Genomic DNA, 27,843 nt, shown 5'->3' with positions numbered 1-27,843 from the left:
CTGAGGTCGGTTCCCGACTTGCTGGATTGTCTTAAATAAAGTCCTCATTAATAGGCAAAGTTTATTAAAAAAAACAAGTAAAAATATAAGTAAGTTTCTAGGTTAGGTTAGGTAAATGCTCTTAAGCCCTGCAGAAAACCAATCTAGCCCGGGGGGGTTAGCTATGCTAATTTTCGCTTAGAATTTGAGTTTCTTGACCTAAAAAACCTATATTTTGATATATAACAAGATAAATATTGGAAAAAATGCGCTTAACCCCTGCGGGCCACCAACCTAGCCCGCTTGGGGTCGGTTCCGACTTGCTTGATTATCTTAAATAAAGTCTTCATTAATAGACAAAGTTTAAAAAAAAAACATTTAAAAATATAAGTAAGTTTCTAGGTTAGGTTAGGTAAATGCTCTTTAGCCCTGCAAAAACCAATCTAGCCCGGGGGGGGGTTAGCTTCAGGTTAGTCTAATGCTAATTTTCGCTTAGAATTTGAGTTTCTTAGCCTAAAAAACCTATATTTTGATATATAACATGATATATATTGGAAAAAATGCACTTAACCCCTGCGGGCCAACAACCTAGCCCGCTTGGGCTACCTTCAGATTAGTCTAATGCTTAATTTAGCTCTAAATTTGAGTTCCTTGACCTAAAAAACCTATAATTAGATGTATCACAACATATGTATTGGGAAAAAGGCACTTAACCCCTGCGGGCCACCCACCTAGCCCCCTGGGGTCGGTCCCCGACTTACTGAATCATCTTAAATAAAGTCCATATGAATAGATACAGTGTATTTAAGTTAAAACCCTAAGAAAAAACAATTTAAGGTAAGTTTCCCCATCAAAATAGACCAAAAAAAAGCCTAAAACCCCATTTCCGCAGGGTTTTTCTTACCTAACCTAACCTTAAAATAAAAATTTTTAGATTTTTTTGCCATTTAGATGTAATACCTATAGGACTAGGCTTATATACCAAGTTTGAAGGGTCTAGCTAAATTTTAAGACCATTTTGCTCACGGATTACGAATAAATGTCATTACGCCCCCCCCCCCCCCTTTATATATTAATTTCTTCATTGATGTGGGACATTTTGTATGAGAAAAAAATATTTGGCGATTTTCAACAAATTCTGCCTTAAAAACCGGTTTTTCCAAAGTACCTATTTTTGGAAGATTTTTGGATCATGACGAATTTAAAGAGTGTGCAAAAATGCGTACATTTTAAAAAAATCAAATAGCACGTCTTGTGTTAATAGTAGAAAAATGTTATGCATATCGTTAGAATCGTTATAAACTCTAGTTTTTAGGTGTTTAAAGGACGCCTGCAAGAAATAACACGCTTTAACTGCTGAAAGACTGCCACAAGAAGACCCAATACCCCAAATTATAAGCCTTCAGCTTCAATAACAAAAAAGTTCTAGGCATTTCAAAATAGCATTTTATGTACAATGGAATTTTTGAAAGATTTCCAATGCTCATAAAAGAAAAAACAATATTAAATTACGTTGCCTAGACATAAAATTATAACCTTATCTTTGTCAGAAACTCAGATTGCCTGTAACTAATTACATTTTTACAATAAAAACACCACATTTCATAGTCAAAATCTATAAAAAAAATTCGATTTAAATTGCATTTTTAAACGAAAATCATAGCGGAAACAAAGGGGTAAACTAATACAAGCTTAGCTGTGATTGGTTGTTAAGCTGATTCAGCCTTCTGATTGGCTACAGTACATTCGGTACAACGCAAGTAAAACTTAATTTTTTTTAATGATTTTGACTATAAAAATTGGTATTTTTATTGTAAAAATATAATTAGTTACTGGAAACCTAAATTTATGACAAAAATAAGCTTATAATTTTGTTTCTAGGCCACGTAGTTTAATTTTAAAGTTTTCAACATGAGCATTGCAATTCTTTCAAAATTTCCATTGTACATAAATGTCATTTTAAAATGCCTAGAACTTTTTTGTTATAGAAGCTGAAGGCTTGAAATTTGGGGTATTTGGTCTACTTGTGGCAGTCTTTCAGCAGTTAAAGCGTGGTATTTCTTGCAGGATTCCTTTAAGAACTATTCCTGTGCTACGTATAGTTTAGGAGCTACGTGGTAAAATGTCCCAACTTACTTAAAATTTTCAACACTTCTCACATTTTCCAATGTAGCTTCTATACTACAAATAGCCTGTATGTGTTAAATATATTTCCAAAAACTAGAGTTTATGACAATTCTAACGGTATGTGTAACATTTTTCTACTATTAACACAAGCCGCGCAATTTGATTTTTAAAATTATACGCATTTTTGCACACTCTTTAAATTCGTCATGATCCAAAAATCTTCCAAAAATAGGTACTTTGGAAAAACCGGTTTTTAAGGCAGAATTTGTTGAAAATCGCCAAATATTTTTTTCTCATACAAAATGTCCCACATCAATGAAGAAATTAAGATATAGATTATTAATTTCTGTCAATGGCAATTGGGTTAAATTAAGCAATACTTTTAACTTAATAAAAAAAAACACTCTGTAGAAATAAGAATTATTTTGAGTGGACGGGATATTTTTATTAGGAAAAACTTAGGTTTCTAGCAGTCATCAGCTATTGGTCAATGTGTTCCTCTTTGGTCAGGGTTTTGGATAGGATACAGGTATAAGAGTGGTGGAGGGTATCGTTATAATAATCATATCATTAGATCAGGCGAAAATCGGTTGCAAAATTCAAGTAAATCTATATCTAATAATAACTCTTAGTTGAAGTAAACCACCATCTCCAAATAGCCTAAAACCTGCCCAAGACTATTAATAATTCAAAGAAACTTGTAATAGTTTTGGACCGGTTTTAAGCCATATTAAAAAACTTGAAAATACTATCTTACCTCCTCTAATTTTCTGTCTCTGTCCCCAAAGCCTTTGTATCTGTCGTTGGCAATTTTTATGGCAAACAATTTACCATCTGCTTTACTTTTCACTCTAAAATAAAATATTTTATAAACAAAGAGGTAGTAGGTTTGAGTCCCAACTTAAAACCCCTTTAAAAAAGCTAAAGTCTCTAATCAGGTGGAATACCTTGGCCAATACCTAGCCACGAGTAATTGCTATTTTAAGTAATGATTTTATATAGAGTAGTCAGAGGGTTATGTCTGTAAAACCAAGGGAAGTGTATCATCCAACCCCATTGATACCAAATATACACCTCTCAGCTCTTGTTATCTGCAATACACACGTCCCCCATAAAGCCCACTCCCCACTCGATTTTGGATCAAGGAGGGTGTCAAAAATTTCGGATTCATGTAATTTGCAACCCCCTGGCAAATTCTCTGCACGCCTCTGGTTAGATGTATTGATATATATATTGAAAATAAGACTTACTTATAGACAGTTCCAAAATAACCGGCTCCAATTTTAGCCTCGACAGTGAATGCTTGTTGAAAATAGGATTTTTTCAGGTTGTTGTTGTAGACTCGTGGATTTAATGGGGTTCCTGAAATATCAATGAAATATTAGCATATGTTGAAATTACTTAATTGTCAATTTTTGTTGATTGAAAACTTGACAGTTATTTTTAAGAAGAAAGCTCTTTAATAATTTTTCTAGGTTAACCCTACTGATAAAACAAATTATGTGCTATTTTTTTATACTTATAATAAAGTAACGGGATCTCTATGCTGTGAATATGTCTGTACTAAAGGATCTTGAAACTAAAATAAAAATTGGGTTGTCGAATTCAACCCCCCTCCCCCTCAAGTACCACTAGAGGCCTCTATGGGCGTGGCCGCTAATGATAAATATAAAAAGTGCAAAAGGTGCTCGAAATTTTTGCAAACATATTCTTTAGGTACCTTTAATTTGTGGTTGTTTTCCATCTGGGCTTTCAAGAAATGTTAATGCTTGAGGCTTGTATAGGTCGTTGTTCTTGAATATTCGGCTGAAATTAAGAAAATTATCATTTGAAAAAAGCTAACTATTAGGTATGGCATTGCACAAAATAATGTGTTAATTGAACACTCGATTGGGGAGTAAAAGTTCTTTTGTTTGATTTTGAAAATTATTAATTTTTCATTACCTTAAGGTAATTGATATTTCTAAAATGACATTTTTAGCAAGAATAAAAGTAAAAACTTGACGGATAAATACATTTAAACTTTCAAATAGATTATATTAAAAGCAAAAATACCTTTTTGGTGGGCACGACTTGGCGATGACAGGCGGACGTGGTGGTATTTTAAAACCTGTACTCTGGCGCTCTTTCTTGGTGGAGTAGGTCAAGGCTTCCTCACGAAATAATGGTCTTGCTCGGGTTGATAGTGTCTGCAAATTCACATCAATAAGTGATTGTTCGTGATTTAAATTCAGAGAGGAAGGGGGCATTAGACTAAAAATCAATTACACTAGCCCCGTAATAAACCATCTTATTAGTTTGTTAAAAATTTTGGGTAATAATTTTAATGAATAAAAGGAGCAATTTTGTTTATCATTATTGGGGATATACGTCAATTGTATTATACCTTAATTTAAGACGCGGTATTGGGCCGAGATCGAACGTATTACCTTCCCGTCAAAGAGAGAATGCGCCAAGTGTTATTCCATAATTATTAAATGATAAGATAACAAAGGGACATAAATTGAAAAATAAAGGAAGAAAGAGAAAGAAATGAAAAGAGAGAAAATGCTTATTAAAGAGAAAGTTTACCTGTCTGATAGGAGGTGGATTTATGGGGGTGATGTTTTCTTGTCCATTTTTACTCGTTGGCTTGTCTGTTGGAGTACTTGTCTAAAATAGAAAGGTTTTTTATTCAAAATTACTAAAATATAACCCTTTAGACATTTTTAATCCAGCGGTTGCACTAAATAAATCAAATTAAATGTTAATACTTTGCTTTGCTGCTGGGTGTCTTAAGTAAGGATGAATTTAAATAGGAAACTTGACATACTCGAACAAAGGTCGAATGATACAAGAGAGTGAGAATTTGAAATTCGGGTCTGTTATATCTTATATTTCCAATAAAACAATGGGACATAGGATTTACCAAAAAAAATTACAGCCATTGCTCTCTTATCAACCAACGACATGACGACTTAGGTCCAAACAATATGAAACTATTGCTAAGAATCAATCAATCAATCAAAAATAGAGTTATTTTATCAACACACAAAATAAATCTGAAGTACCAACCTTAGGATCAGAAAATTCCATGTCCTCTCTGGTAGGGGAACTATCCAAAGAATCAAGCTCAACCATTTTTATGTGTTTATTGTTTATATGAATTATTTTAATTTTCAATTTACTTTTTCACCATTTGAGTACCTACTCACTTCAATGTCATAATTAAATCTGAAAAAAATGTAACAAAAATTTTCTGATATGATTGCCAAAGATGTAAACTGATATGATAAGATTAATTCAGTCAGAATTAAAATTAATTTATTACATATACCAATATAATTTCGTTTTGATAGGTAATCACTATCCCCTATTACTATTTTAAATTATTATCAGATTCTTATTATAAAAGTCAAATGACAAGTTAAATTATACCTTATCGTAGAATTTGTGAATGGACAGGAAAGTCATATGATACCTATAGTTGGAAATATCTTTGCCTTCAATTTTTTCAAAAGTGGTTATCAAAATATTTGTTGTTGTTGATGGAATAGCTCAACAGTATTAAAACCGATCTAATCATCCATTTCATTATCTGATGAATCTTGGCTGGTGACAATTCTCTTCCTCTTTCTCCTGTTAAATGTATCATTATCTGTGTGGTGGTCAGATTCATCTTGACTAGTTGTGTCTCTTCTCTCGGACATCTCAGATTCATCTTCGGTCTAAAAACAAAGATTGCATCATCTAATAACAACCAATGGTGGTTTCTTAACTATTGCATTGGAAGCCAATGGCTTTTTTGCTAAAAGAAACGTATTTTTGGTGATCATAATGGGTTAGGTAAAGCTGAGTAATGGTTACAAAAGCCACAAAAGGTTTTGTACGAAGAAATTAAGCTTAAAATGAAGGTAAATCGATTGACATTCGCATTATACAGAGCGACAAGGAATATTTTAGATAAGATTTGCAAATAAAAAAAAGGGAACGACTTATTTCAATAAATAATATAGCCTATATCTCACTCTACCTGAATTACGAGACTTATAAAATTAACCCCCTATATTCAATCGAATTGAAGAAAAAACAAATGTACCTCAGTATTGGGATATGTTTCTCCTTCTTGAGATGAAGTTTCTAAAACAGAAAAAAATCAATGAAAAAAATGAGTTATACACATAAATGTAACAGGATGTGTGTGTCTATCTATGTGCTATAACTCTATTTCATTGAGATTCTTAAAGATCTGTGAAGGTTTTTTCCTATTTTGGTACACACCACCCTGAGAAAGCTAAAAATGTGGCCTATTGATAAGTGCGTCCCCATAGTAGTAATTATACCCTTTACATATCCCCCCCACAAAATAGCTTATAAACTGTACATATACAATAATAGGCTTCACTGAAAATCGTAGAGCGTTTGCTAGACACACACACACACAAAAATATGTTACCTTCATCTCCATATATTTCTCTCTCAGCCTCCTCCAAGCCAACCCTGATCCTGTCACCAATTTCCTTAGCAGTAGGTCCAGGTACAAAAGGACCTTTTCAATATTGTGCTTATTAACATATCTTACTTTTAAGTTCGTTAACTTATAAAACTTAATTTTTCCAATTCATACTTTTTTAAATTAACAGAAGAACAGTTTTGGAAATTTTGTCTAAATTTAGTGAGGGGGATATTTCTAAAACCACATTTTACAACCACCATGCCAAATTCCAGCAATAAAATTTTCTTTTTCGATCATGTTTATAAAGTAGGAATTTCAACTATTTCATGTAAAACTTTTCAGTAGTGTCAAAGTCAAATGAAAGGTTACTTTAGAATTATAGAAAATGTGCATATTATAGAGTAGGTTTGTTATTTTATTTGTGTCGATTTAATGTCAAGAAGCATTCCTTCAACAGCAATAAGAGCAGGGTCAACATAAATCTCAGCTTCAATTAACTCCGGACATTTTATACACTTGAATTTGTTATCTCCGCGTTTCTTAGCCATTTTCTATCGGTTAACACAGTCAAAATTTATTTATATTTTATATACCTTTGCAATACAAAGTTTTTAAAATTTATAGTTTTAATGACTAGAATAGTAACTATAGCCATTGGGGGGAAAGGTGGATTGATAATGTTTTCTAGGGCGATTTCCTTTGCTGGGAACCTCCCCTAAAATAAATTATACAAAACTTCCAAAGACATATGAGAAGCTACACTGCAAAGGAGAACCAAATCAGTTCAGCGGTTAGCTAGATCCTTCGTTAAAAATGGACAGGCAAAGATGCTGTTAATTTTATATAATGATCAATTCTTTGATTTTTAGTGGAACATTTGATTAATGAAGATCTTAATTAAATGAAAAAATATTGTATTGTTTGCCCTTATATTATTAACTCATAATAAATGTTTACTTGTTAATCTAAAAATTTAATTTTGACTGTGCTCTACCTGTCCGCAATGTCTATGATAGATAGTATCACAATCCTCTCCCTCACACCTACACCCTCTGCTCACAACCTTCCTACATGCCCCACATACTTCATATTCACCTGAAAATACAAATCTAATTTTTAAAAAACCGATTACACTCAATAGAAGGAAGATAACTGAGTAATTTGGATACTCATTAGTCACGCTCATAATATCAGTGACCCCTTATCCCAAGCTTCTCTGCAGAGAGTGTCATTCATTATGATGACTTACATTGGGACACCTGCCATACTTAACAAGTTTGAGGTAATAAAAAGAAGCTCCCGTGAGACAGCATGTTATATTATAAGTTGCTTGAACGTGGAGCTTGAGCTGGTCTTATTTGATAAACAAAAGGGTCTTGTCATGACTAGTAACTGATATCCAAATTCAAAACCGATTTTACCAGAATAATTAAGGGATTCAAAAAATCATTGTATACCTAGGTATTAAAATGGTCATACAAAATCTGTAAAATTAACAAAAATTAAATTTAGAAAATAATACCTTCCTAAAAACTTTTAAAATAATATTATCTTACCATCTAGATAGTCCCTTATATAGTCATCCATTTCTGTCAAAAATCTATTTGAAATTCATCATTTTTATTTAAATATTTTGTTTCATGATAAGAAACCCTTCTCTACCCAATTAGAGTATTTTAGTAACTTAAATATAAATGTATTTTTTTTAAGATAAAAATAATAATTTTCCTAACGCCAAGAGCAAGTTTGCCACCATGAACGTCCTTCAGCCATATACCCTGTAACAACTGAACAAAAAATACTTAATTTTCAAAGAGAAGTCAAGAATTATTTGGTTTATATCATCTGAAAACATTTGATCACAAAGTAATTAAGTTCCATAAATAACTCTTTCCAATCCTTCATGATATGAGATTCTTCGTGTCAAAAAACAGACTGATTTTTACCATTTTTTTTATTAAAATGACACTCATTATAAACTTAAATGTTGTACCATAATATTATGTAAAAAAAAACTCTAATAGTTTACCTTGTAAATACATGTATCAGCTTGTGTCATGTTTATTCTCTTTCCGTTCACTAGTTCCATGTCCAAACAAAGATTTAGGGCTGCTTTGCTAAAAAATTAAAATTTAAAAAAAAATATTTTTTTAATGATATTGTGTCGCTTCTTGATAGGGGTATAGTGAATTAAAGTAGAGCATCTGTCGGTTAATAAAAAGTCTGGTCTTAATAGAAATTCTGGTCTGATATTATCGGCGTTTTCCCTTTCCCTTTCTTTGTTTTTATAACTACTGAACCGAATCAATGCTCCATTCTAGGAAAGCTTTACATATGTCCCTAGATGATTTTAGGATATTTCATATTAGATTGCAGAGCCTTTAATTTGATCGGGTTCTCCTTTACAGGGTAGCTTCTCATAGGTCCCGGGAAGGTTTATAACTATTTTTATGGGGGGTGGGACACCCCAACCCCCCTGAAAAATGAAAAATACCCCACCCCCCCCCAAAAAAATTTCTTTTTAAAAATAAAATTTAAATAGTGGGATGGATCACCCCCCCCCAAAAAAAAAAAATTTCCCCCCCAAAAGAATTTTTTTAAAATTATTATCTTAAATCTAAAATACGTAAATTTCGTTTGATCAAACCTCTAGGGGCCCTAGCCCCTAGAGGCTAGGGGCGAAGCCGCTAGTTTTTTAAAAAGAACATATAACATTATACCTTGAAATGAATTTGTGATCAGTGTTTAATATTTCTCTGACTAGAAGCTCTATGTAATCAAATTCCTCTTTAAAAGATAATATACATTTAACATTGACACAGTATTACAAATTATAAATTTGTTTAATGCATATCTTTATGAGCAACTTGAAAAATACTTCAGGGGTGTATATTCTGCACAAGATTTATTTTTTTCCCCCGGCGACAATTTTTTTTATTTCCCCCCCCCCCCCCTAGTTTTTTCTCACCGAGTAGGAGGGAAAAAGGAAAAATATTTAAAGAATTTTATATTTTATTTATTTTATCCCTCCTACACACATTTTTTTTTGTTTTTTTTTCACCAAAGAGGGGGGGAAATGGAAAAAATATTTTCAGTTTTCTTAATTTTTACATTTTTTTCCCCTCCAACCACTTATTTTTTATTCCCCCCCCCCCCCCCCGAGCTGGGGATCCCATGTAGAATATACACCCCTGAAATACTTTGAGGTTAAATCCTAGTTTTGTAAGTCTATCAGGGGTTATATTCTGCACAAGTTTCATTTTTTACCCTGCTGCAATTTTTTTTATTTTTTCCAGCAAGGAAGGGGAAAAAATGGAAAAATATTTTCCCCCCTCCCACATAATATTCTAGTTTTTTTCTAAGGTTGGCAATCCGGATCCGGAATCCGTTTTTTAATAGCGGATTCCGGATTCTTATTTGGTAGGCTAAAATTAGCGTCTTGAGTTTTTTCTTTCAACTACTCCTCTTTAAAGGCAAAGATTTTTATCATTATATATAATATCTTTTAAATCTGGTTCGATTCTCGGAAGTGAATTATAGAGAACCTTTTAAAATATTGCTAGAATCCGGAATCCGAATCCGGAATCCGCCAAAATTAAGAATCCGGAATCCGCCAAAATTAAGAATCCGGAATCCGCCACTTTTTTTTGACGGATTCTTTAAGAATCCGGCCCAAAAATTCGACGGATTGCCATCACTATTTTTTTTCCCCAAGGAGGGTAGAAAAATGGAAAAAAAAGGTGATCAGTTCTCTTAACTTTTACATATTTACCTTTAGCAGGGTCAAGTTTGCAGAATATACACCCCTAAAGTCTATAAAAGGCATATCTTTAATTATGGGTAGCTAAAATAGTATACCTAAGTTTGGTACTTTCACTCAAACCTTTTTAGAACCCAATAACCCCATCCCCTCGCCTTATTATTCATTTTTGAAGAATTGAATTGAATATTTCTTGCCCCTTTAGGGCCCTCTCCCTGCGACATCATATTTTACATGACTTATCCTAAAAATGCTGAGGTCAACCGCTCAAAGTTGCCGATAACTTTAAGGACAATAGGTATTAATTTTAGATTTTACCAATGTCGGTTACTTTTAGTAATGTAAATGTATATTTTCCTGCGTTGAATTGAGTCTGAATTCTGGCCAGTTCCTTAGTCCTCTTCGATAAATTGGCCAGAATAAAGAAATTGCTTCCATCATCCTCGTCTAAACCTGAAAAGGATATTTGTGTTTATTTATTAGTTCAATTTTACGTTGTCCAAACTTATCAATAATTTCGATATAAATAGGGATAATTCTGTTAATTATTTTGGGTGGACATAAATTTATCGTCTGTTGTTATGTCACTCAAGATATCTAAAGAAGAATTTATTCTTAAATTTTTTTATTTAAGGGTGCAATTTCGAAGATACTGTGAAATATTTAGAAATTTCAGCATAATCTAAAAATGAACAACAATAATGACGAAAACCACAAACAATAACAAACAAAAAGAGCATAACTACCTTTCTTTATTTGAAGGTTTAGCTCGCTGAGTTTTCCATTAATATCACTGATTAATTTGGATAAAAAGTTTCTTTTCTCCTCCTAAGTAAAACAAATGTCATAATATATAGCAACTGAAAAAAAAACTATTAGGTATGTCTCCGATATTTAAAATATAATACCTATTATCAGGCCAATCATTATTTTTTTCAAATTTTTTTTATTCAATAGCTTACCTACTAAAGTTACTAATAAAGTGTTTTATACCCATCTATATTTCTCTCTTCAATTTATATGTACCTAATTAAAATACGGATTATAAGCTTATTTAGAATTTAAAAAATATACACCCCTGTTAAAATCTGTAATTAATTGTACCAGGAGTAAATTGCATTACCAAGACACTCACTTTGAAAAGTACAAACCTACCTTTTTATCAGGAAATCTAAAATGTTCGTCATCACAATGATCCAATGCTGCACTAAGTAGCTCATTGACTTGTCTGAAGTCTAGAACACATCTACTCATCATTCCCTAAAAATATTTTTTCGATAAAAAGGTTGATGTGCCATTTTGTCCTTTATTGAAAGAAAAAAAGGAAAGAGATAAAACTTTGTACGTGTCAGTTTCGTTTATTATTTTCTGTAAAACGTAAATAACTATTTTAAAATCGAAATTTAAACGTCACTGATAAAATAGGTCTAATGTCTACTTTTGTTAAAGCAATCGATTTTCGAGGTTCATTTCGTTTCTTGTAACAAAAGATACCTAAGTATATTAAATAGTCGTACCTTTAATTTTTAGCAGACTTTAAGTCAAATAACATGAAAACTGAGTTGATCACCTGTAGAAAAACTCTGTGCATATCACCATATTCCAAGTCGCTGTATTCTCCCATTTTTAAACTTATTTCATTAGTTCTAAATATTTTAATATATATTCGTTGGATAATAATAATAATTACAACAGCTAGGTATTCTTAATTATCAATGTAAAAAATATGTATTATAATAAAAATAAGAGAACATAGTATAAAAAATACATTTTTATCTTAATATTGTATATTAAATTTATAAAAAAAATCTCACAAACTGTACAAAAAGGATAAAAACAACGTAATTTTTTATCAATTTTTCTGCTAGAAATCGCGCCACAAACAAATGGACGCAACTTTGCCGCGTATAATTTTTTCTCTGTTTCTAAAAGACGACATTGATAATTTGGCTGAATAAGTATGAAAGGGCTTTCAATAATAATTTAAATAAATTAGATAAACATCAGCTTAAATTTTAGTTTTAAAGAAAATTAATTTAGATCTTTAGGGTTCTATTTTTACCCAAAATAATTAAAATCCCAAGAACTATGAGAACATTCACTAAAAAGGAGAAACATATCGGCTTAGTGGTAAGCGATATCTTTATGGAACAAAAGTCAATAATCATGTTACTTTTATATAAGTATTATTCAGAAACAAAAACAGGGGCGTGCTTGTGCATAAGGGTGGTTTCTACATCCTTCTAAGAAAAATAAATGAACAAACCTTTCTAAATGCTCTGAGCAAAAAAATTAGCCGAAATAATATTCTTCTTTCTAATTTTATTTAGGTATATTTATCTATTTTTCTCTTTTTTATCTTCGTAAAAGCTTAAAAAAATTTCGGGTATAGTCCCTTTCGTAACATCGCACCTTATGGGGCGATTCTTCGTATTTTTCACAGTAGCTTTTCTATTATTTCTAGCCCCTGCGGGGCCAATTACCTAACCCTGTGGGGGCAATCACATAACCCAATATAACCTAACCTGACCTAAAATGACCTACAAAAAGGAATTTTAAAACTACGACGAATCGCCCCTTATGGGGCGATGTTACGAAAGGGACTATTCCCAAAATTTCTACTGTTCTACATTCTAAAATATAAAGTAGATAGGTGTTTGTTTGTCAGTCTGTCCGTTCATTCTTCCCTACAGATTTCGCAAATCGCTGAACCTATTGAGTTTCAGCTAGTTTTAGTTACCCGATTTCCCCTACAGGGCTATTGGTGCAGCCACACTGTAGGAACATAGCTATAGACTTGTGATAAGAATTATACAGAGTTGCTTTACTCCTTCTTTTCTCAAACATTTAAATTAACACAAATTTGATATAGAAGAAAAACATATGATTTTAATCATTCAACTTACAAAATAAGCGAAGTTTAAATCAATTTTCCTAAAAAATATATCTGTAATATTCAACTTAACAAGTTATTTTCTGATTAAAAAGAACTACCTCTACCTAGCTGAATTAACAGGTTTATGCTTTTCAGTAGATGTTTGTTTTGTCTTAGGAATTTTGGTTTTAAAATTCTTAGAAGAAGGAGCATAATCCATATAAATAACAGGATGTCTGACTGTGTGTATGTGGGCTGATCAGGATATGGTTTTCATTTACAGTGAAGATTCTCATAGATGTAGGGAAGGTTAATAAATATTTTTGGGGATGGTACCACTGCCCTCCCATGAGACATCACCCAGATTTATTTTTAAAACTAGGATAGTTAATTAGATAAAAGGCCAATTGAGATTAGAATTAGGAGGAGCTTCACTCGGTCGTTGTTATAGTTGAAATTGAAGAAATGAAAATAAATAAATGTGTTCTACACATTTACATGACACTTAATATTTTAGATCAGTCGTCTCACAGAAATTGTACAATGTGTTTCAATAATTATAAAAATAAATTTATCGATATAAAAAGTTATCCTTTTCTAAAAGGGTCGTTCTGTACGTCCTTCCTTTTTGTAACGGATAGCTATTATCATTAATTTAGGCATGTTAGAATTGCCCTATCAATTTCAAACTCGCAAGATGATTTCTGTAAGAGTTATGTACGATTTAGAGAGCATAGCAACTGTATAATTATTACCAGAAAGTCTGAAGTTCCATTTCAAACATGTTGATTTTTAAAACTTTTTTGTGAATTTTTATTTATTTTAATTGTTTTTTACATCTAATTTTTAGAGTAATGATTCCTATATCCTCAACAGTTTCCTATATTTATTAATTTTTTTAACAAATTTACATGCAACTTTGTTTAGACATGTAAACTCAAATTTTGCTTATACTGACAATGCAATGCAAGTTTCTGTTTGATCTTCCTTCTGATTTAGAGTTTCACTTGTTGGATGTTGTCATTCTTGTTTTTCTTTAAAAATAAAATAAAAATAAAAATCTGATGTAAAACAATAGAGCTCAAACAAGGACGAAAGAAATTAAACCTTGAAAGCGACGTAGCTGTGAAATGTACAGTAAATACTATTATAATAATATTTGTAATATTGAGTCTTCTCTGATAAAATTAAAATAATCTCAAAATATAATTATGACAATAGCCTAAATAAGCAGATAAATAGCCTAAAACTATACCAAGACATAGCTTTGTGAAGCTTCCATAGAATGGAAAACTCAATCAATTCAGTTGTTATCGGAATCTTAAGCTACAGACTAAAAACCTTACTACTTTATATGATAGGATATTCAGTTCTAACAAGCCTATTTTGTCTATACAATGTCCAATATTAAATATTAATTTTGAAAATGTTTAAATTTTACTTATCATGTCCTATAAACAAATAATAACAAAAACAATTTTTTTTTCATCCACAAGCAAAGCTTTGAGACCCCCCCCCCCCCCCAAGCAATGTAACCCCTCTACTTTCCACATATTTAATTTCATTTATGAATTACAGCCCTTTAGGTGCTATAAAATATTTCAAGAAAATACGGGGAGGGGGGGGGGGGAGAAATCTCAATAAAGAGGCTAATTAAACCTTTTTGGGTTAAGTGAAAATCAAGGCTCCAAAAACTATTTTGATGGGTTTCACATTTATCTTTTTTTTGCGGTGTGGGTTACTTGCACAACCTAGGGGATACTAGAGAAACATCATTGTATGGTTAACATGCAGAATTAATTCAATTGTTTGTGCTACAAAATTGCTGAACATAGTAGTGTTAAAATGTGATGTACATATATGTAGCAAGTCTATAACTAAGAATTAAAGGTTTGCATCTTCATAATAAGATTTATACAAACAAGGATGACAACATCCATAAAAGCGAAGCTTTGGAACGTTAGGATAAACACACATTAAAACTTGTATATAATGTCAGAACTAAAAAAGCAGAATATTAATGTATGAATTGTAACTAAATTTGCTGCAAAACTGTTTAAAAACATGATTCTGTTTTAGGACTTCAACATAGAGATGCTTCGCTTATTACATTGTAAATAGGACAATTCAACATGTCTAAATTAACGATAAAAGCTAACCGTTCCTGACTGACCAACCATAATTTTAGAAAAGTTTCGTTTCTTTAAAAAAAAGTTTTGTATTTATGTAACCCAACCAAATTTAATAACTCATGATTTGTTTATTAGAAAAAAAATCATCACATAATAGTAGTGAGTTAAAATTAACTATTATCTAGTCCTGTATATAAACTATATATGTATTATTTATACAAAGTATATACTGTTGTTGCAGTTGCGAATCTACTCTAAAATAAGGACTTTTCTGTGTTTACTAAAAATCGCGGTTGTGGGACAAAGTGTCTCAAAAATCAGACATGTGACGTGATAAAAATGAGGGAGATGAGAGGAGAAGTGTAAAAGAAAACCCCTATAAAAAAAGATGAATAATCCCTCATTTTTATGACCTCACATGGCTGATTTTTTAAGACACTTGTCTCACTACAAAATCACGTAGAATTGGATCTTTTTAACACTGTTAAACCTATTATATTATAAAAAAAATTTTAGAAGTGGGGCTTCTCTACAAGTCCTAATCTTAGTATGTAGGTCTTGTGTTGAAGATTATCAGGTTCATAAATGTTTTATAAAATCTTTTTATAACCAAAATTTTTTACAATTTGTTATTTATGTAAATTTTAGTAATACATTTATAAATAAAGTTAACAGTTATTACAAATTTATCTGAATTATGCAAGATTTATTTATCATAAGTATCATATTTCAGCAATTTCCTCCAAGTGACATATCGAGCATTAAAATACCCCCTCCCCCCCTTTAAAAAAGATAAGTTTAAAACAAGTGGAGGTGAAGGGTTATTTTTTCGTTTTTTTTACTTTAGGTCAGGTTAGGTTACATTTGCTAATATTTAGCCCAGTATTAGAGGCTAGAGCACCGAAGGTATGGGTCCTGCAATGGTTAGACATAGAAATAAGAAAACTATTTTATTTATAAAATTAAGTTTTTGAAAAAGGTTTCTTACAACAGAAAAATTCCTTAGATATAATTTACATAAAGTTTTTTTTTTTTCAGAAACTGATGAAAAATGAAAATTCTGTGTCGCTATATTTTAGCATGGGCGGCGTTCTTTGGAATAGCTAACGTTTATTTCTGTAGAATAAATATTTCTATGGCTATAGTTCCTATGCTAGGTATTAACATTTTTATAAATAATATTTCAAACATGCAAAGTATGTTCTATAAAGCTTATTTCGCTGATTATGTCTGCAACTTCTTTCACTTCTCAACTCCAGAGGCACTTGAGAAAAGAAATTTCTCTTGTAAGGGTGAAGGATTCCCTCCCCCCCAAATAGTCATAAACCTTCTTAGGACATAAAAGAATCTTCACTACAAAGGAGAATCATATCGGTCTAGCTGTTACTGAGATCCAAACACAGACAAAAATTCAGACATTATAATGCTTATATTTAATGATCAATGGTATGCATTGGTCCTTTCCAAAAAACTTAGAAGCTAGTTTTAAAAAAATGTATTATTTTTTTAGGAGAAAGTATAAAACGAAGAGATAGTAGTGGTGCTTCTTGTGTGGTAAATATTCTTTTTATGAGTATGGTAACTCTATAAATATAGTCTCGCCTCTTCCATAAATTTGCCCAGATCTCTACCTTATCACTTTCTTGCTCTATATTTTGAATATGTTTTAACTTTGACAAGTTAAACAATTTACCAAAAAAGTGCAGAGCACTACTTACACATACATATATATATCAAAGACTTATATATCAGCCCCTCTGATATTGGGCCAAATCCTGCACAATTTACTTGGCTTACTTAAGAGGTAGGGTTTCCTAATTATTCTTAATCTTTACATATTCCTGTATAATTATATGTTTACATGTAATGATAAGGAAAACCCTAACTCTTAGTCTAACCTAGAAAGTTCTTTAGGATTTGGCTCATTGAATGGATTAAAGGAAGCCTGCAAGAAATACACCGCTTTAATTGCTGAAAGACTGATTCAAGTAGACCCAATACACCAAATTAGATGCCTTCAGCTTCAATAACAAAAAGTTCATATACCTAAAATGCTATCTTAAAAAACCTATATCTTTTCGTTTTTCAAGCTGAAAGCTTTAAATTTGGGGTATTGGATCTACTTATGACAGTCTTCCAGCAGTAAGAACAATGTTTTTCTTGCAGACTTCCTTTAATTGGCTACTTCAAATTTACATTTTTTGTCAGGAGAGATCAGCCAATACAACAGAAGACAATGTTGAATTTGTCCACATACCAGAATTTGATTGGACACCAGAACAGAGAGGGCTCATGCTAGGAGCTTATTATTACGGTTACACAATCTTCCAGGTAGTTTTTAAGGATTAGGATAAAGATACAAGATTATTTAAGGATTAAACTATTTAGAAAAGCAAACCACTACTCTCCCATTATATAAAGTAGTAGAAGGATCTTGCTAACCGATGAACCGATATGGTTCTCCTTCACAGTGAAGCTTTTTTAGGTTCAGGGAAGGTTTTTAAGTATTTTTGGGTAGGGTTCCTCGACCCCCTTCATAAATAATCTGAACTAGAAATGCTGAGGTGGTCGATCCCCCCCCCCCTCTCACCTTAAGTGCCCCTAGAAGCTTCTACGGGGCGTAGCCGCTAGTTGATAATTATTTGTAAGTTATTTTTAATGTTTATTATTTTGTTTATGTTTAGATTCCCGCAGCTTGGGTGGCAGCAAAATATGGATTCAAACGCTCCTTTGGTTATAGCATGCTCTTGGCATCCATTCTCACCTGTCTTTACCCGCCTTTAGTCAGGTATTATTGCTCTTTTCCCCCTAGTATCTCCTTGATGTAAGTTTCAACATTTATTTATTAAGATATCAGGGTTCTGACAAACAATTTTAAGTAAAACTTTCCCTCAACACACTTCTTTCTCACTCCCCCCCCCCCCTTCTAATTAAAGCACAAAACAAGATTAACGCCAACATTACGCCACATAAATATCTAAATATTTAGCGATTGAAATGGAATTAGTTTGCTAAATTACGGCCTCTGATATAACTAAAACTTTTAACTTTAGATAATTATTTTAGTCTTTTTGTAGGCTGAACCTGTATCTTGGAGTGGTCATACGCGCAGTGCTTGGAATATTCCATTCTGTCTCCTTCCCCTGTCTAACAGGAGCCTGGGGTATTTGGGCTCCACCCCTTGAGACAACCAAGCTGAATGGAATTCATGTTTCAGGAGCAAGTGCAGGCACCTGTATCATTTTCTATCTAGGTTAGTTTTTATCTGCATATAAATTGAATCTTTAATGAAAGGGCACTAAGGATGTTAATAGTTATTTCTCGTATCGTATTATAAACGGCTTTCCGCGGATATAGAATGTACAATAATAAGATTAAAACTAGTTTTTTTAGCCCCGTGGTGCCGAAGGCACCGGCTAAAAAAACTAGTTTTAATCTTATGATTGTACATTTCTATATTCGTAGAAAACTGGATATAATACGATGCTAGACATAGTTTTTTCGTATTCATGAGAACCGGTTCCTATCCACCGGATTCAAATGAATACGAGAAAAGTTGTTATGACAACTGCATGAATCAAAAAGTAAAAGTAAATAAATGCAAAACTGATTACTGTGAGAATCTTTTCCCAAGAGATGCGAACCTGAAGGTGAAAAAAAGGGGATGGGTTCCAAATTTAGATTTTAAGTGTGGTTATCTGTTGACACACTCCTAGAAAATATTCAATAGTTATTTATCGCATCCATAATAGATTGTTTTCGCGAATAATAAAATGAAAAATTATGATTTTAAAACTAGTTTTGTTAGCCCTGAGGGTTCAAAGGCCTGGACTAATAAAACTTATACTAATTTTATGACTTTTCATTTTAATATTTGAAGAAAATTGTCTGTAATACGATGCTATACAAGTTTTTTTTAGTATGGCTGATTACCGGTTCTAATCTAACATCGGTTTTGAAGCCATACTGGAAAATATATAAAAGTTATAACTTTTTTATTTAAACATGAACTCATTAACATGGATTAGTTTTCAGCTGGAGGTATTATTGACAGTTATGGCTGGGCCTCCATCTTCTATGTGACTGGAGGCATCAGTCTGTTCTGGGTGGTCACCTGGTTCTACCTAGTCTATGATTCTCCTGAACAACACCCAAGGTATCTGTTTATTAGTCTGTGATTTATGACAGAAGGCTTAGAAGGGGATGGTAAAGTATTGGAAACACCATTTTTCCTTTTAACATCCAGCTAAACTACAAGACTGAAGAGGGTGCAATGTCCACGACGAAGCCCATTTTGTTCCGAATTTGTATCACTTTTGAAAAGTGCGACTCCAGTTACGACATATTTTTCTTTCCCGAAAAAGGGAAGGGGGGAAGAAAATCTCTTCAAAAGAGATGGGGAAAACCCCCTTTTCTCTCATCTCTTTTTTCTTCCCCCCTTCCCTTTTTTTTCTTTCCCCCTTCCCTTTTTCGGGAAAGAAAAATATGACGTAACTGGAGTCGCACTTTTCAAAAGTGATACAAATTCGGAACAAAATGGGCTTCGTCAATGTCCACCGAAATATATTTCAATATACATAACTAAGAAGTATTAAAGACTTTTTCACTCAGTTAATTTATCACCCTTTTTAAGTTGTTAGAGGCCATATAGCAAATCTTTGTACACGCTTCTAATTAACTGTAAGGAATTGGTGAATGGTTGTATTTACAAACAAAATCATCAATACTGAGAGACATACTTACAAACAGGTTGATAGAAGTAAAGAGAATGCTCGTAATGATATTTTTGAATAATTTAGAATAGACCCAGAGGAGAGAGATTATATCATTCAAAGTATTGGCGAAAATAGACAAAGGTTAGTCATTCTACTAATATAGCTTAATTGTATTGAGTTATTTCTCTGTTTATGACTATGGCAAGGACACTCAAGCTTTTTAGTTTTGGAGGGGAAATTAGGGTTTTCTCAGGTTTTAGGGGGGTGGTTATTGTTAAACTAATGTATTTTCATAATTGTTTAGAAGTCCTTGGACTATGGTCTGTCAATGGTAATCTAAAAAAATCAGCCCCGAGACGTCATAAAAATGAGGGATTATTCGTCTTTTTTTTAGAGGTTTTCTTTCCCACTTCTCCTCTAATCTCCATCATTTTTATGACGTCACGTGGCTGATTTTTGAGACACTTTGTCCCCCTACATTAGCATTCATTGTTAGGACTTCTATGCAAATGTTTGGTTGTCTTAATAACAATGAATGATAGAGAAACACATTTGTTGCGATTTACTTAGCTAATGTCTTTGGACGACCACTTTCAATAAAAAAAAAGTACCTCATCTCTACTAGGTAAAATGTAAAAAGGTCTACTCTACATACATATATTAATTTGAATTTTAGGCCAGATTTGAAAACTCCATGGAAATCTATTTTGCTATCAGCACCTGTTTGGGGTATAATGTTGGGACATGCAGCTTCTAACTGGGGAAATTACACACTAAACCAACAGGTACACCTTGTTTGGGGTATAATGTTGGGACATGCAGCTTCTAACTGGGGCAATTACACACTAAACCAACAGGTACACCTTGTTTGGGGTATCATGTTGGGACATGCAGCTTCTAACTGGGGTAATTACACACTAAACCAACAGGTACACCTTGTTTGGAGTATAATGTTGGGACATGCAGCTTCTAACTGGGGAAATTACACACTAAACCAACAGGTACACCTTGTTTGGGGTATAATGTTGGGACATGCAGCTTCTAACTGGGGAAATTACACACTAAACCAACAGGTACACCTTGTTTGGGGTATAATGTTGGGACATGCAGCTTCTAACTGGGGAAATTACACACTAAACCAACAGGTACACCTTGTTTGGGGTATAATGTTGGAACATGCAGCTTCTAACTGGGGAAATTACACACTAAACCAACAGGTACACCTTGTTTGGGGTATAATGTTGGAACATGCAGCTTCTAACTGGGGAAATTACACACTAAACCAACAGGTACACCTTGTTTGGGGTATAATGTTGGAACATGCAGCTTCTAACTGGGGTAATTACACACTAAACCAACAGGTACACCTTGTTTGGAGTATCTTGTTGGAACATGCAGGTGCTAACTGGGGCAATTACACACTAAACCAACAGGTACGCCTTTGTTTAAAGGGAAGCTTTTTCTTAGAATAAGGGACAGTCCGTCTGTCCGTAATGAATTGCTCTTTTTGTTCATTTAGGTAAGTCAAAATTGTCCTATCGATTTTAAAATATGTATGGCAATTCCTATGTAAGTTATGTACGATTTAGAGAGCGTATCAACTCTATTTTCGTTACCAGAAAGTCCCTACGTCCATTTAAAAGTAAAACTTCTGATTTTCAACTTTTTTTTTATAACAATGTTGTGTATAATATGATTATCCTATTAAGGAACAATCTAATCAGTATAATACCTCTATAATCAATTCCTTAATATGTAAATATGTCCGTAGTATCCTGTATTTAAGCAATTTTGTAAAAATTTAGTTTAGTCTTGTAAATAAATTTTCTGTCTATTAAGTTCTTACTGAGTTCAGACACTCTACAAGAGTGATTTGTCTTCGCTTTTATGGTTGTTGTCATCCTTGTTCTTGTAATATTTGTAACTAGCGGCTACGCCCCTAGAGGCCTCTAGGGGCACTTGAGGAGGAGAGAGTCGAATTTAATAATTCAATTTCTTATTTTAGATTTTAAAAGAAAAAGTAAAAAAAAAATTTTGGGTGGGGGCGAAAAAAAAAAATTGGGTGGGGGGTCCCCCCCCCTTATTTTTAATTTTAGTAAAAAAAATTCAAAAAAAATTTTTTTTCAAGGGGGGTATTTTTCATTTTTTGGGGGGGTTGGGGGTTTCCCACCCCCCAAGAAAATAGTTATAAACCTTCCCGGGACCTATGAGAAGCTACCCTGTTAAGGAGAACCCGATCGGTTCAGCGGTTAGCGAGATCCTTCCGTACAAACATACAAACACACAGACACACAAACATCCTGTTACTTTATTATAAGGATAGTTAGTGCAATTTAATATTAATATTATAACCAAATATCATAGAATACAATTTTGAATTGATAAGAAAATAAATTAATAACATTCATATTAGATCATTAACTTAGAAAATAATCATTTTAGTATTTTGTTTCAGCTTCCAACCTACATGGCAAATGTTCTTGGGTAAGTTTAATTATAATCTTTGGCTATTTTTGTTAAACTTTACATAGATCCTATGGTGATTTAAGTAATGAGATGTTTTTTTAGCTATTTTTCTAGGCCCTCCCTCCAGGACAACCATATTGGAATTTATACAAAATTATACTTGAACATTTTTTTTCTTTATTAGCATTTAAACAAGGATGACAACATCCATAAAAACTAAGCACTGGAACGGTTGAACAAACGGACATTAACATTTGTATATTGTCAGAACTGAATAATCAGAATATAGATGTATAAGAGTCAAACCAAAATTGTAAGTAAATTTGTTGAAAAACTGCTGGATACAGGATTATGTTTATGGACATACTTACATTTTTAGAACTTGATTATAGAGTTGCTTCGCTTATAACATTATACTTTGTTGTCCCGGGAATTAATATACCAAAAATCAGATCAATCGGATGATTAGATCACATGAAAATTTGTTGCAAATCGACATGTCTAAAATGGACGTACGGACATTCTGGTAATGATTATAGAGTTGCTACGCTTTCTAAATCGTACCTAATTACTAAAGGAGTCACCATACAAAGCTTGAAATCGATAGGACAATTCTAACATGCCTAAATTAACGAAAAAAGCTATCCGTTACGGACGGACGGACGGACCGACCCTAATTATAGAAAAGCTTCGATTTAAAAATGAAAATTAATTACAATTTAAGATTAGATAAAGTATGACCTTATTTTGTTTAGATTTGACTTAAAATTGACTGGCCTATTATCATCATTGTGCTATGTGTTACAGTGGATCATATGTTTAGTGGCTGCTTATCTCACAGATTTAATCAGACAAAAACAGCTTATGTCAACAATTAGGTAATTTACTAGTGGCTTTGCTCATCAAAATCAAGCTAAATTATATATTTTTGCTCAAAAATCTAATAAGAAAAAATAAATATTTCCCTGTATTATATTTGACTTTGAATTACTTTTAAAACGCTAAATTATAAAAAAATCTCGTAAAATTTGTAATACCCAATCCTTTTATGATTCGAAGGACCAAACTGATGCTTCATAATAGCCCATATATTTACTCTAGCACCCAAAATCCTTAATGAATGAGAAATAGGACAGTAAATCTTATTGACGAAGTCCAAAATTTGCTGGTAAACTTTTGGGGGAAGAATGATTTGAAATTAATTTAAATGGCGCCCTTTCCCAATTTTAGTTTGATATTGACTGTCATAATTAATTTTCAGAATAAGAAAATTAAATACTATTATTGGTCTGTGGGTAACTGGCCTTTGTGTAGTTTTAGCAGGTAAAAGATATCACATCCAACAGAGAGGTTATTGGTTCGAGTCTCGGCCAAAAATACGTCAAAATGAATCAATAAGAAGAGTAAAATGCCCTAGTCCAAATTGCGTGCAACTCATTGCATTGCCAAGTCAGGAATTTCAGAAAATGGTTGGTTGTCAGTAGGATGATTAAATGACCTAGTTGCCCAAATAAGACTTTGTGGTGCATATTGTCTGTTGTAGTTTTTGTTAAAATAATATACAATATAAATTTAATTTGGTTTAGTTTGGTATCTATTTATTCTTGTATTCTAATGAACTGAGCGGTAGGGGCGGACACGACGGAAGTGTTTACTAATGTCTATATTGTAGAGAAGCTTCGCTTCAATACCCAATAACACAGGGTCACTATATACTAGTTTATTTATAGGCAACCAAAATATTTAAATAGTTACAGATAAGGATGTGGGAAGGAATGGCAAAATACAAATATAAATTACATTAAATAAGCATAATTATTTAAATAAATTTATATACAAGAACATTATTACCGATAGGAGCATAGCTAATCTATTAGTCGGTCTCTCCCGCTACAGAATTGTCAGATTTTTTTATTTTTACAGGTTATGCAGGATGTAATACCCATATATCCATCATCCTGCTGTTCCTTACAGCTGGACTAAATACCTTTACAGTACCTGGATGCAAGTCTGCCATGCTAGATATGGCTCCAGCTTTTTCAGGTACAATTTAGAAAGAAATTGAATTTTTATTTGTGTGATTAAAATCAGGAATGGAGGGGTCATTTTTACATTAGTCCCCAAAGTTTTATAATAACGTTTGTTGGCCTCACATCTTTGGGAACTTTAAATGAATTTTGATTGGGTGTTTCAATGAGTTGAGTGTCTTAACGTTTCAACCACAAATTGTAATCTACAGAAGGGGTAATTTTATGCATCATGGTTGGGGATGTATATCAATTTATCGGCCATTGTCTTATCCCTTTAGATCCCTAGATTGAATTGAAATACCATTCTTTGTTTATTTCATGAATTAAAGACAAATATTTTCAAATTTTAGGAATAGTGTTTGGTTTTTCAAATACCATCTCCAATATACCTGGCTTTGTGGCCCCGCAGGTGGCAGGTTCCATCCTGCAGGAGTCAACACTGCCAGAATGGCAAGCAGTTTTCTGGCTAAGGTAAATCTTATCATACAAATACGTAAACAAATGCGTGTTTACAGTCTTAAAGTAGTATTTTTTTGGCTTGAAAGTTGATCAGGTGGTCAGTTTACCATTTTAAAAACATTTTGAAATAATGATAATGTAAAAACTAGGAAATTTTTGAATATATCTTTAAATAAAGAGGGTCAATATTTTTTGCATATTTTCTATAAAGTTGTGTGTAACCTTATAGTCAAATTATTAAGTCGAAGTGTTCTTGATTATGACCAAATGTATATGAGTAGTCATCTGTATTTTATGGTGATACCTAAGATTCAAAATAATTTGTGACATTGTTCTATATAAATGTATGTTTAATATCTTTGATCATATTTGCTGTTATCTAATGTCTCATGCCTATATTTTTTTTGACAAAATGAATTGAAAATGATTGCTAAAATCGAAATATATCTTCATGTCTTAGAATAGTGTAATTTTTTTTAAAAATAGGTTGAAAAACATACTAACTTTAAAATAAATACAAATGTATATAAGAAAGGGTCATAATTAAGAACAGTTTGACTCAATAAGAGCATTTAACTATAATGATACAAATAACTGTACGGAAAAAATACAAAAAAAATTACCCCCGTTATGTTTTTTAGTGCTTGTGTTCATGTAGCTGGTTCTCTCTTATTTCTATTTAAGGTAAAATGATAGATAAAAATGAATGAATTTAGCGAAAATATAAAATCAAAATATATAAATATTATTTTGATTTACCTGTTAGCTATTAGCAGGAATAGGACAATAAATAACTCATTCTGTAGATTAAATTAGCTTATTTATAAGTTTTTTTTTCAGACAACCTTGCACAACCTAATAAAAATAGATCAAAAAGTCCCAAAAGTCTAAAGCTAATAAATGAGAGAGCATGTTTATAAAACTTATTTACATCCCAATGAATTAAGTAAAGGAATCAATAGTTTTGCCTGCTAAAAGTTTTAATGAAAATGATAATTAGATAAATATTTGTCCTACTTTACTACTACTGTGAATTTTTATGTATCTAAACATTCTGATTCCTAAACTTTTGTACTTGCAGGGCACAGATGAACTTCAAGACTGGGCTATAGTGGAGAAAAAGAATGAGAGAGTTGATCATTCTAATGAAGATAATACTGATCAGAAGATTGTAACAAAATTATAGATTATTTTTCTGTTAAATATTAATCTAAATTTCATTAACATTTAAGTTATATGCAGCTTTTAGTAGCAAGAAAAAAAGACAGTAAAATTTGACTTCAGTAAAAGATATGAACATAAAGTACTATAATTGTACATAAAGATATCCTGAGGCTTTTTATAAAAATACTTCTCTTTCTCAAAAAATATTTTTTACTTGTTTTTTTCGAGTAAAATGAGTGTAATTTAGTTTCTTTTTCAACATACTGTTAATTATCCAAATAAATAAACATTTGTAAATGACATCTACATGAATAGAATTTTTATTTAAAGCAAAGCTTTTGGGAAGGTCCATCCGTCCGTAAGTCAGATAATTGTTGATAATAAATTTATGAATGTTAAAGTAGTCTTATTGATATCAAAGTCCATACTGAAATTGCTTTAAAAATACGCTATAATCCTAAAGTTTCGCAATTTTATGAATTTGATATTTTTTAACAGCGATTCCTATGACGATTTGGCACCTTGTTTTTTGGATGAAATATCTTCAATTAGGTCTTAAAATGTAAGCATATCTACATATATTCAGTATACTGAATTTAAAACAATTAACAAAAGATTAACAACGATTTTTATTAAAATTTTAATCAGTATTTTTCAATATCATTTATGTTTTTTTTTCTCCAAATTTGTTCAGGATCGTTCGTTTTTGTCCGATTTTCTTGTCTACGTTTATGGAAATTATTATCCTTGTTATATTATAAAAATCTTACTTTTTCCTTTATGCAAATATCTGGAAATCAAATAAAAAAAATATATTTTTATAATAATTAATGACCTTTGGTTCTATGAATAGTGAAGCCATGGAATAGGAATGCAATTCAATGATAGAACACTAGCCAATAAACCAATATTCTGTCACTTCTTTTTGAACCTAGTAAAAGTGTCTGACTCTGATTATGACGTAAAACAAAATTTGCCAATGAGAGGCCACTATAAATCTTACCATGCATTGGTCAATTACAGTGTATATTGGCCTCTCATTGTCGTATTTTTTTTACGTAATAATCAGAGTCAGACACTTTTACTAGGTTCTTCTTTTTGTTTTTTTCGCTTATTGATTGAAGAAAGTGAAGATCAATTTAAGAGCAATTGATCCATCTCTTCCTCAGTGAAACCAATTTGATATAGAAATTTTAACAATAAAAACTATTTCAAGTTTTTGAATATCTTTATTATTATTTTCCTAGGAAGTAAAGTATTTCTACAATTATTGAATTAGAAATGACAACCAACCAATTAGAGTTTAGTCGATAAAATTTTTACAAGACTATTGTAACAAAGAAATACTAAATGGCCCACACTTTTCAACCAATGAATATGATTCTTATTGAGAAAAAATTAATGCTTTATTGTATCTTACTTATTATTATTATTTTTTTTTAAAGTAACAGGATGTGTGTTCGTCAGGGGATCTGTTTTAGAAGCTAGATAGTGGGCCGACTTAATTTTAAAGATAAAAAAGCCAAAAAATAATGTAGGACCTAAATGAAAACTCTATAAGTTCAATAGATAGCGAGATTTTTTTTTAAAAGGATAGCGGCTTCTTCAGACTCATAGTTTAAATCTCGATGAAAGTTTCGCTACATTAAAAAATAATTATTTTTGTTCAAATACTACATTTTCTGTTTCACTGTCTAGAAA

General features: G+C 32.0%; 3 protein-coding genes across 11 annotated transcripts in view; 1 reads left to right on the top strand and 2 right to left on the bottom strand.

Moving 5' to 3' along the window:
* The window catches only part of Myt1 (protein kinase, membrane associated tyrosine/threonine 1), a 29,419-nt gene extending 24,092 nt beyond the window's left edge, over positions 1-5,327 (bottom strand). For all 9 annotated transcript variants that reach the window (XR_013877723.1, XR_013877721.1, XR_013877722.1 and 6 more), the window contains exons 1-6: positions 5,161-5,327; positions 4,678-4,758; positions 4,162-4,295; positions 3,827-3,912; positions 3,357-3,468; positions 2,864-2,957 (exon numbers count right to left, since the gene is read on the bottom strand). Coding sequence is in view for 2 of the 9 variants with exons in the window: in XM_080154149.1 (XP_080010275.1) it covers positions 2,864-2,957; positions 3,357-3,468; positions 3,827-3,912; positions 4,162-4,295; positions 4,678-4,758; positions 5,161-5,226 (573 nt within the window). In the remaining 7 variants the exon portion in view is untranslated. The remainder of the gene's footprint in view (positions 1-2,863; positions 2,958-3,356; positions 3,469-3,826; positions 3,913-4,161; positions 4,296-4,677; positions 4,759-5,160) is intronic.
* On the bottom strand, positions 5,319-11,944 carry LOC145314295 (non-structural maintenance of chromosomes element 1 homolog). The gene is made up of 13 exons (XM_080154152.1): positions 11,872-11,944; positions 11,457-11,561; positions 11,048-11,129; positions 10,661-10,754; positions 9,262-9,330; positions 8,571-8,658; positions 8,273-8,328; positions 8,098-8,144; positions 7,536-7,636; positions 6,993-7,092; positions 6,542-6,637; positions 6,185-6,225; positions 5,319-5,813 (listed from the first exon to the last, which is right to left on the bottom strand). Exons 1-13 carry the CDS (start codon positions 11,923-11,925, stop codon positions 5,664-5,666), a joined length of 1,083 nt encoding a protein of 360 aa, XP_080010278.1. The 5' UTR covers positions 11,926-11,944; the 3' UTR covers positions 5,319-5,663.
* A 4,399-nt stretch (positions 11,945-16,343) lies between these two features.
* On the top strand, positions 16,344-26,442 carry LOC145314293 (sialin-like). The gene is made up of 15 exons (XM_080154148.1): positions 16,344-16,465; positions 16,819-16,862; positions 17,517-17,639; positions 17,993-18,096; positions 18,386-18,561; positions 19,344-19,464; positions 20,108-20,164; positions 20,700-20,808; positions 22,479-22,507; positions 23,245-23,367; positions 23,751-23,812; positions 24,413-24,532; positions 24,870-24,990; positions 25,620-25,662; positions 26,060-26,442. Exons 1-15 carry the CDS (start codon positions 16,360-16,362, stop codon positions 26,162-26,164), a joined length of 1,443 nt encoding a protein of 480 aa, XP_080010274.1. The 5' UTR covers positions 16,344-16,359; the 3' UTR covers positions 26,165-26,442.
* The last annotated feature ends 1,401 nt before the right edge of the window (positions 26,443-27,843 follow it).

This window comes from Acartia tonsa, chromosome 3 (assembly GCF_053477335.1).
Source record: "Acartia tonsa isolate MP-2025a chromosome 3, ASM5347733v1, whole genome shotgun sequence".
NCBI lineage: Eukaryota > Metazoa > Arthropoda > Copepoda > Calanoida > Acartiidae > Acartia > Acartia tonsa.
Note: the sequence above shows the minus strand (reverse complement) of the source record. Positions and strands in the feature narration are given on the sequence as shown.